General features: G+C 55.1%; 1 protein-coding gene across 1 annotated transcript in view; it reads left to right on the forward strand.

The window, feature by feature from the left end:
- Positions 1 to 9,259, forward strand: part of LOC113407873 (bifunctional epoxide hydrolase 2-like) — a gene marked incomplete at its 3' end in the record, with an annotated part of 15,123 nt that extends 5,864 nt beyond the window's left edge. The window contains exons 3-4 of the mRNA XM_026658585.2: positions 6,121 to 6,195; positions 9,214 to 9,259. Coding sequence (XP_026514370.2) covers positions 6,121 to 6,195; positions 9,214 to 9,259 — 121 coding nt within the window. The remainder of the gene's footprint in view (positions 1 to 6,120; positions 6,196 to 9,213) is intronic.
- Between the last annotated feature and the right edge of the window lie 1,035 nt (positions 9,260 to 10,294).

Genomic DNA, 10,294 nt, shown 5'->3' on the forward strand with positions numbered 1-10,294 from the left:
AGGCAGGTGAGGAGATAAAGAAAGAACAGAGGGACTTTCTGGTGCTTTCAAGATAGGAAGACGCTCCTGCCCTTTGAGCAAAGAGGCCTTGGCAGAGGGAATGAAAGGGGATGTTCTGAGCTCTGCTGCGTAGGGCCTTGAAGATGAGAATAAGGAATTGAAGGGGCCAGGGAGCCAGGGATGGATTTTAAGAGGGGCTAGATGCAGGCATAGTATTGATTCTCACAGCAGAGCGCGGTGGCTGGGTGGGGAGATTATAGTCCAACCTCCAGGAAAATAAGGAGTGAGGAGCTATTGGAAAACGTTGGGGGAAGAAGGGGAGGCTCTGAATCCGAAGCGGAGTGATGGCTGGGCCTGGAAGTTCCCATCCGGGGATGTGACTGACCTGTCATTAGTTTGGAGCTGCTTTGCTGACTAGGGGTTTTAAACTGGGTCTTTCTAGTGTGAGATCTACACAGAGCAGCAGCCAGGCTGCGTAGGCCCCCAGTTCGAACCCCCCCTGACTCTCTGGAATCCTATTAAACGCTGTGGGGTTGAGTCGTCTTTCTGAGCTAGGCAAATGAAGCCGTGTGCTATACATGGTGGGTGTTTCCTTCCAGGTGAGCCCGGGAGCTTCTCTTCACTTTGCCCAAATGTCCGAGACCACATTCGCAAGCAGAGTGTGGAAATTGGAACAGCAGTGAACGGTATGGTCGTAAATACACCAGGACGGCCGCATGGCGTAATGAAACAGCCTTTAACCACACGCCCAAACAAGCGTTCCATACCTGGCTCTAGGAGCCGCGTCAGGCATCCTCTGGCTTTATAATTCAAGACAAACCTTCATCTTTAAAGCTCACCCCTCTGGCAGGGAACAGCCCCCCGAGCCAGCTAGCAAGGTGTAATCTTTCTCAACGTGCGCTGTTCTAGCCCGACAAATCCCAGGTTTGAGCGGAAATCACAGCTTTGCCTAAACCGCCAGTTTATTAAACTCCATCAACACGCTGTCTTCATCTGGAGGTTAAGTCTCCATCTCCCACTGAAACCCATTTATCTTCTCAGCTCCTTTCTCCGCCCTTTCACGTGCGTGACGCCAAATTGGATAGGGTGCCGCGGATCCAGACACAGCAGTATTTCTGTCGTCTGCTTTTTTTCAAATGGTGGGGGGAGCAGTCTGTTCAGCATCCCGTGGTGCAACGCCCCCCCTCCCCCACTACATGTCCTGATATTTTACTGTTAGGATCTGGTCACCCTAGGAGGGGGTGAGCAGGGACACCATGAAGGGCATGTCCTGAGAGCGAGTTGATGATCACCAGCTAATGGGAATTGCATTTACACTTCAGCCTCTGTATGTGGTTTCTGGGTGGGTGGATCAGAGCATCAATTTCTTCTGAAGACAGTTTCCAATCTGGATGGGCAGAGAACGTACTTTGAAGTCTGTTCCTGCCAGACAGTGACCGGAATTAATAGCGATGCAAGGAGGCTGGTGAACCAGCGCTTTCCCTTTGAGATGGTTGGGAGTGAATTTGTTTTATTAGTGCTCATGAAAAAGACAGATTGATGCTGCTGGCCAGACTCAGCTGTAGCACAGCTCGGTTAGTGCACCCCAATCCTGTCCCCCCCCCCTTTCCATTCCAGTCCTGAGCCTGGCACTGCATTCAGTCAGGCTAAATACTGCGGTGTGTTTTAATGGGCGTAGCTGGGGCCTGGGATGAGCTCCACCAAATGTTGATTTGCTGGGAGTTAAGCCCCGATTGCAGCTGGAGACGTTGAGGGGGAAGGGGTCGGTATGGGATCTGTTCTGAGGACGAAGGGAAGTTTGGGGGTTCGAGGGTGTTCAGCATGTCTCGCCCACTGCAAAACTTCTTTACAAAAGTGAGGACGGGGAGATCTGTCTTCACTGCAGTGAGTCCAGGCTCTTACCCGGGGGTGCCCCCTAACCACCTTCCCCTCCCCACACATATCCCTCTCCCGCGAGTGTCATGGTTCTTTCTCCTCGGGCTAGCTGGTCCCGTTGGGGGTGTGGGGTGGAACCTATGTCCCGCCTTCGCTTGGGCTGGTAGTCCAGGGCGCAGGCTAAACCACTCGGTGCTGATAGTCCTCCAGGGCCTTCGCACAATTCCCCCTGTGTGCCCAGCAGGCCAGGCAAGCTCTCCCACAGTTCAGTGGGGTAGAATCATAGAGCGGCTCAGTTTGCTGCAGCACAGAAACACATGGGCTGCGCCCCCAGAAGTCCTAGCGACACACGTGGGGGAGCACAGCCCCAGTGGGTGGCAGGAACTTGACCAGGGCTTTGCGGGGTGGCTGCACGCCCTGGGCTTGGCTGACTGCTGAGGGGGGGAGCGGGAGCAACTGGCATTTAACAAGAAAGCAAAACCTCAAAAGGGGCCTGATGCAGCCTCAGGAAATGCAGTGTCAGCTTCTCCGCTTCAAATGAATGTGCGCATATGTTACTTGTTCCCCTCTGATAGGCTCATTTAGACTCGCCACGCTTGCAGTGAAGGACATATGGCAAAGTCACTGCAGAGTGAGGTTCTCTCTAGCTCCGTTCTTACTCGTAGCAAGGCCAGAAGGGGCCGTTGTGACCGTCTGGTCTGCCCTCCTGGCTGTCACAGGCCAGAGAACTCCCAGCGGTCTAGGAGCTGAACATCTGGATATTCAAGGAAGTGCAGTATAGCCTGGCAGTGTGTGCTGCCGTTTCTGCCCGGTGGCTGTGGCTCATATCATAGAATCATAGAAGAGACCTCAGGAGGTATCTAGTCCAACCCCTGCTCAAAGCAGGACCAATCCCAACTAAATCATCCCAGCCAGGGCTTTATCGATATCCCAGTTCAACTAGTATCAGTCTCTGGGAGGTGAAAGGCACCTAGATACTAGGGGGCTGGGTAGCAGTACAAACCCTAGAACAGCCCAGGGCTGCAGGGCCATTGAGGTAATCCCTCCAGATCCAGGGTAAATAGGATTTCTGAATGCAGGTGCCATAATTACAGGGCTCGCTGTCCCTCTCCCCTCTCTGGTCTCTCCAAATGCACCTCCCCGCTGCCGAGTTATGTGGGAAGAGGGATCCATCGGCGACGGCTGATACTGGCTCTGAGAAGAGCAATCTGTTCCAGGGTGCGGATGGCTTTCTTGCAGATGGGAACCGATAGCTGAGCGTTTCCGTGCGTGTAAACGGCGCCATCAGGCCCTGTTGGCGGAGGGACCGTCCCTCAGATTCGATGTAAACCCAAGGCACTTGTGGTTATCAAAGAACCCACGGTGCTTTTCCCAACAGCAAAGCAGTTAACCCGTTTGCCCTGGGCAAACTCCACTCTGGGTAATTGCGTTCTGCCTCCCTGAATTGCCGGATTCTTCGTGTCCCACCGCGATTCAGTGCATTGGTGCTGCCTCATTCCATCCCAGCACTGGCTACATTTCAGTGATTCCGATCTAAGTGTCTTATACAACAGTAAAGTTCCTCTCGTGGGAATTCAGTGTAGTAGACAGCCTGTGGAGGATGCTCCAGGACTCCCCCGAATCTCTCACTAGAGAGAAGTACATAGTGGTGAGTAATACTTGTTTGGAGACACATGATGTAAAATTGTGAAGTGCTTTGAGATCTACTGATGAAAATCCCTTTATAAGAGCTGGTATTGCTATTTATTGTTGTTGTTAGCACTTAGATAGTGGCTCTCTCTTAGAATCGCAGAATGAACATCAATCCACGCCACCCCCATCCCCCCAGTGAGGTAGATGTTACTGTATTTTTTTACCCTATGGTCCATCCTGTGGGAGGTGGATAATGAAACTTTGAGTCCCATTGAAATAACGTGACCCCGTCCAATCCGTTACATTGAGTCAGAAGAACATGACGTCCAGAAACGCCAGGCTACAGGGTACCACAACCAGGGCTGGATTTAGCAAGTGCGGGGCCTGATTTGTGGGGCTTGTACTCACTGGGCGGCGCTCCGAGTCTTTGGCGGCACTTCGGCGGCGGGTCCTTCACTCGCTCCGGGTCTTCGGCGGCACTGAAGGACCCGCCGCCGAAGACCTGGAGCGAGTGATGGACCCGCTGCCGAACTGCCGACGAAGATCCGGTGCGCCGCCGGGTGAGTAAAAATTAAAAAGGCCACTGGGCGTGGGGCCCTCTTGGTCCCGGGGCTGGAATTGGGGGAATCGGCCTAAAGCCGGCCCTGACCACAACATCAAGAATTGAACCTGGACGGTGTCTCCTGCAGCCTAAAAAACGCTGACATGGTTAGCACAGCTCCGTACACAGCACAAAGAATCCAACACGTCAGTTGCTTCTCCAAACTGCCTGAGCCTCTTGGCAGGGGCGACAGATTCCTCCTAAAAGTGTGGGTGGGGGGAGGGGCATGAGGCCCCGGCCCCGCCTCTTCCCCTCCCTGAGGCCCTGCCCCTTGGCCAAGCAGGAGCTGGGCTGGGGAGCCCGGGCCCCTCCATCTGCCCAGGGTGGGGGACCCGAGAGCAGCCCCCAGCCCCTGGGTCTGCGACTCCCCACAGCTGCTTGGACTCCCCGGGCCGCTCGTACCTGGGCTAGGCTCCAGCTTCCTGCCTGGCCGGGGGGCAGGGCCTCAGGGGGAAGAGGAGGGGCAGAGGGCCGGGCCCATGGCGAAAAGTGGACGGGCCACACCTATACACTTTCAAAAGTGGGAGGGCCATGGCCCCTTGGCACCCCCGTTCCGGCACCTCTGCCTCTCGGCTCTGTGAAATATGGTGAGAAATGTGGCGTGTGGCCTGCGCATGCAGCTTTCTCTCTTTTCCCCTCTCTCTGGGAGGCTTTAAAATTAGGGGGGGTTTTGTATGAAAAGCAACATTCTCGTCTTTTTCCGGGAGTTGTCACAACTGCAGTCTCCTCCTCCCCCCATCACAGCTTGTCCCTGCAGGGCAGGACAGAACCGAACCCCTGGGTGCGTTTAACCCTCTCCTCCCCTGTTCTCAGTGCATGCGAAGCCACTGCACATGTGACTCTCCAAACTGGACTTGGTAGACAAGACGCCTGCCAGCCCGATGCATTATCCGCCCTGGTGGAGCTGTGGGGAACCTGCAAAAAAAATCACCCAGCCCCAAAGCTGATCAATCTTCCCCCTTCTCTCTTCTTCTAAGAGTATTTGGCTTTTCCCCAAATGAATTCTTCTTTTAATAGGTGCTTCATTTTAACTGGCAGCTGGAGTGAGTGAAAGCAGAACTGAAATGCAAACAGGGCCATTCAATTCGTTCCGGCCGGCAGCTCGGGCTCGTCAGCAAATAGCCAGCCCAGAAAGCCGGTGACCAGGACTATTGACTGGCTTCTGCACGGTCTTAGGATAAAGTGTCTTTAAATGTCACAGAGCCTCATACCTTTAGGGTGCCAGTTCACATCCCACCTGTGTTGGTGGCAGGAAGGGGATTGCTAATGTGTTATTGGAGCCTTTCACACTTTAGGTGGGTTGCAGCTCACCTGGATGGCTACCAGAAGTTTTCACATCTGACGTCTGCTCGATAGCCCCTATATTAAATGAGTTGGGGGGGGGGGTCTCAGTCTAGTCCCCAGCGGCTGGGTGTGTATGTTACAAAACTGCTGTCATGTCTGGCACCGTTGCTGGCATTCTCGCTGATCTCCTCCAGTGGGCCAAGCAGAGGACTCGGAACCAGGACTCCTGGGTGCTGTTTCCTACTTGACCTCTGATTTGCCGCGGGACTTCACTTCTCTCCCCATTCGTTCTCAGGAGAAGTCCCTGGGAAGTGGGTGCGGCGCCTATTTTGCTGGGGGGAGGAGGGGGTGAGACTGTTTGTAGGGAGCGGTGGAGGTCCCTGGACCAGCGACACTGTGGACTGTTATGCTGCGCTGTGCCATGTACCCATTTCACATAGGTCACTGAACAGCTGTCTGGGCTGGGTTCCAGCTGGGGGACTAGAGATAAAAGGGCCCTGAGCTCTCCGGCCCCCTGACATGGGAGATCCGGGTTCTCCTAACGTAGCGTTTTGTTGCCTTTTGAAATGTCACCATCTTAGCTGTGCTGATAACGAACGAAACGCCCCATTCCCGGGAAACCGGTGCCGTGTTACCCCGCAGGGCTCTTCCCGCCAAGCCGCCCGCCAGCACTCTGGGTCCTCTTTGGAGAGAGCTGTTGAAAGCGGCTGCTGCTGTTTCTCTTTCAGGGTGTTGCTGAGCTCGAGCTGGAGAAGGACCTGAGCAGGACGTTTAGGATCATGATCCGATCCATGAGGAAGGAGGTAGGGGCGGGGCATGCGGCTGGGTAGGGCGGGGCTTTGTGTGATCTTTATCCCATAGCTGGGGTCTGAAGGAGGAGAAGCAGAGGCTGATGATCCAGCCCCAGCCTGGGTTAACTCTCTGCTCCCATCTCTCTCACCTGGGGAGGCCGGAAATTCCGGGGGGAGGGGTTGGGCATCAAGACTCAGCTAGAAGTTTTGCCAACTGTTGCAACCCCCGACCCCGCTATCTGCCACTCCACCCAACGGTGATGGGCCCGCTGGATGTCTGGAGAAGAATGTTGGTATTTAGATCATCGGTAGGTTTCAGAGTTAACGTGCTCTGTTGAGATGAACAGGGTGTTAGTTCACACCTTTCTTGGAGACAATAATTTGGGCTGTCTGCAGACTCAACCAGGGCACTGCTGTCTGCCTTACATCCATTTCACATTCGGAAGACCGTGTTCTCACTAGTAAGGGCTTGGGATGTCCTTTAAGGAAACTCGCTCCAATTCTGCCCTATGCTGTTGTGGCTGGGGTGGACTCGGTGGAGGGCGCAGGGCCTTGAGCATACGGCACAAGCTGAACACTCTCCAGGGGTTCCATCGAGTCTCTTTATCTCAGAGCACAATACAAATAGCATGATTAACTTAGAAGAGAGGCGGTAAATATTTATCAGCAGCTTCAGGGCAAAAACCCTTAAAAGAGCTTTGTTATTTAAACAAACTCAGTGTCTGGAAGGCAGAAGATTCATAGTTAAGGCTTTTTTTTAAATCCCAGCTCAGCTGCAACTCACTGTGTAGCCTGGTGCGAGTTACCTGACTGCAGTTTGCCTTTTGCCATCATTAACGCAGGAATAATGATATTGACCTAATATCCAGTGTAAATCCGGGGGGGAGAGGGGGAGCCACATGCTTGAAGCAGGGACGTCTGGCCCGTCGCTGCAGTTCTTTGGCTTGGCTTCCAGGCCTTTGCAGAGCCAATGGAGTAATAGTCCCGTCCCGGGAGAGTCCAGGGAGTGAGATCAGCCTGGGAATTGAACTAACTCTCTTGCATGGCTCTGGGGCATCGGGGTTTGTCTCGGAGTCCCCAGGCGATGCTCTGGAACTGCTCCCCACAAAGCCAGTCAGGATTTTGGGGAGCCTCCTCTCCCTTGGAGCAGACTATCTTCAGGGCAAGAAGCTCACACGGCGTCACCTTCTTGGGTCTCTCCTTGGAGCATTCAGCATATGCCCCTCCGTGCGCTTCCCACAGTGAGTCCACCCAGGTGGGATCCTGGGGAAGCCAGAGGGTCCTGCACCCCCACTTCGCAGACAGACGTGACTCTTAGCCAGCCAGTAAAACAGAGGTTTATTAGATGACAGGAACACGGTCTAAAACAGAGCTTGTAGGTACACAGAACAGTACCCCTCAGTCGGGTCCATTCTTGGGGCCCAGCGAGCCAGACAACCCCGTCTGCACTCACTCCCCGTCCCCAGCTAGCTCCAAACTGAAACCCCCTCCAGCCCCTCCTTTCTGGCCTTTGTCTCTTTCCTGGGCCAGGAGGTAACCTGATCTCTTTGTTCACCTTTAGGTATTCCCTTGCAGGGGGGGAAGGGCCCCAGCCATTTGTTGCCAGGATACAGAGTGTCAGCCATTTATGCACACTGGAGACTTAAGAAATGCATAGGGGAAACTGAGGCACCCACACAGTATTCAGAGGAAACATTAGGAACAGTCCCACTTCGTCACAGGGTTCAGGCGTCAAGTAATGAGTGTTTGCTGTCCCCGCGGAGAGCGAGTGCTCCAGCAGCAGCGTGGGGCGCTCGGGGCCCGTTCACGAGTGACTGGGATCCTCCGTCGCCCCAAACGCAGCGTCTCGCGCTGCTTGGGGCTGGCTGGGTTAGAGGTCTCTGCAGTGTCTGCTCCGAGCCAGCCGGGCGAGCGAGCGAAGCCCTGGGCAGGACTGGGCCTGGTCTGGATAGGACTGGGCCAGGTCCTAAAATCCATTACAACGAGCACCAGCCCCCGTGTGCTCGGTGCAAATCCTGCGCTGCTTTGGTCTGTCGGCTCCTGGCTTTGGAAGGCCCCAACAAGCCCCTTCCCCGGGCGCTCTGGGGGCTGCGCTCGGTAGCAGAGCACAGAGGAGGCCCGGTGCTGCTGTGGGCCACAAAAGCGCCTTCCTATGGAGCTTTGGGGAACCATTCCACAGCCGGGCCTGCCCCTTCCCTGCAGCCGCCCCGCAACGCCGAGTCGGCCCGGGGGAGCCGTTCCCCGAACGGCTGGGCAGGTAACCAAGAACAGTACGTTTCCAGGCTCGTTAGCTTCCTGTCCATGTCCTGGTAGGAGATGGAGCCAACGGCTTTAGCGAGGAGCAAGGCTGCATAACCTGGCCTCTGCGTGGAAAGTGTCATGGAATCGAATCGTGCATTCGCCGGGGAAAAGAGTTGGAAAAAGAGCGGTTGGGATTTTTCTGCCCTAGTAAATGTCAAGACAAGCTGGACAGGGCCCCATATTTAATGTCAGCCTGCCGGGGGGGCGGAGCAGTCCTGCATCCTCCCTGTGGCCCCGCCCACTCCCAGCATGCCTCTCGTGCTCACCTACGAGTCACAGTCTGGCCCGTAGAACTGTAGGAGCTAGAGATGTGGGGTCAGAGTCCTGAGGCAGGATTGTTCCTACACCACGTTCCCTAGGGCCAGTATGGAGCATACCAGCACTGCGGCGCCCACCCCTCCCCGGAGAGACTGTTCCACAGGCAGATCCGTCTCGCTGTCCCCGGAGCTTTTCCTAGCTGTCGTGAATTTCACCCCCTTGGTCTGTAGCCTCTTGGGTCACTTCAACTATTTATGGTCCTGTTCTCGTGCCCCCCCTTCTCCCTCCCCTGACCCTCGCACCTTGATTTCTGCTCAGCCAAGCTAGATGCGCGTCGCTTTTTTAATCCAACCCCCTACGTCAGTCCCCGGCGCCGCGTGATTGTTCCCATGGCTTTTCTCTGAGTTCCCCTCTGGCCGGCTGCCCTGGGAGTTACTCACGTCCCGTTAATTAGAGCTGCTTCCCTTGCAGGACCAGCTGCCTGTTCCTCTCAACTTCGCCAACGTCCGGGAGCGAGGTAAGGGTGCGAAACGGCCCAGGTGGGAAGGGATTTGTCACCCTCCAAATGTGAACAGACCCGACTTCACAAGCAGCCCTACAATAACAAAGGATCGGGTTGCTCGCGAGGGTTGGGCTGCGCACGCAGGTATGTTATTGTAGGGTTGTTCATTGGACGTAAGGAAGTCCAGGGCCACGACAGAAGGGGATGGAGGAGAGAGAAAGGGTGTAAAAGGGATGGATAGAAAGAAGCATTGAATTGTCCCATAATAGTGCAACCCTACAATAACACCCCAGCGTGTGCAGCCCAAGGCTTGGGAGAGACCCTGCCATAACAAACTGGCCTGTCTGCTTGCAGGGAGGAGAGAGGCTGGTATTGAGAAAGAAATGGCTTTTCTTTGCAAGCTGCTCTGGGTAGATCATGCACTAGGCGAGGGTGGGTGTAGTGAAATAGGAGCCATTCTGAGAAACACCCTTGATGCTGTCCCTTTCATTAGAAGCTGGGCAGCAGGAGGGACTCCTCGGCCAGTGGGATGCTGTGGAGCGGCTGCATGTTAACCAGAGCCCCTGAAGGCGTCGCTTTGAAACTCCTGTCTCCCTCCTTGGGTTTCTTCCCTTTCTTGCAAATCCACTTACGCAGCGCGTTCTAATCAAATCACCCACCGATGCACGCTGCAGAAAGGCGCTATCAATAGCAGCAGCGATAAGCATTCGTTGCGCAGCTCCAGCTGGAGGCGCGTACCCTGCAAAAACCTCCAGGAGAGCTGGAGGGGTGGCCTATGCACAGGGCTGCAGGGTTCTACTCCGGGCACGAAGGGACGGTCCAAAGGAGAAAGATGCCCTGGTAGGACTTGAAGTTGGCTTCGAAACCAGCCTAGAGCGAACCTCGGTGTGGATTTCAGTGTGAACAGCTAATCTGGGTTTAGCTGGACCGGTTTCACCGTATTGGTTTAACGTCACACTGTGAGTTCTACCAGTGCCGTGTTCTCGTCTAGACACGCCCGGGCTGCATGTGACCCCGGGTACGGATACGTTCTATGAAAGCGGGGTGGTG

This window comes from Terrapene carolina, unplaced genomic scaffold, assembly GCF_002925995.2.
Source record: "Terrapene carolina triunguis isolate 2854851 unplaced genomic scaffold, T_m_triunguis-2.0 Scaffold463, whole genome shotgun sequence".
NCBI lineage: Eukaryota > Metazoa > Chordata > Testudines > Emydidae > Terrapene > Terrapene triunguis.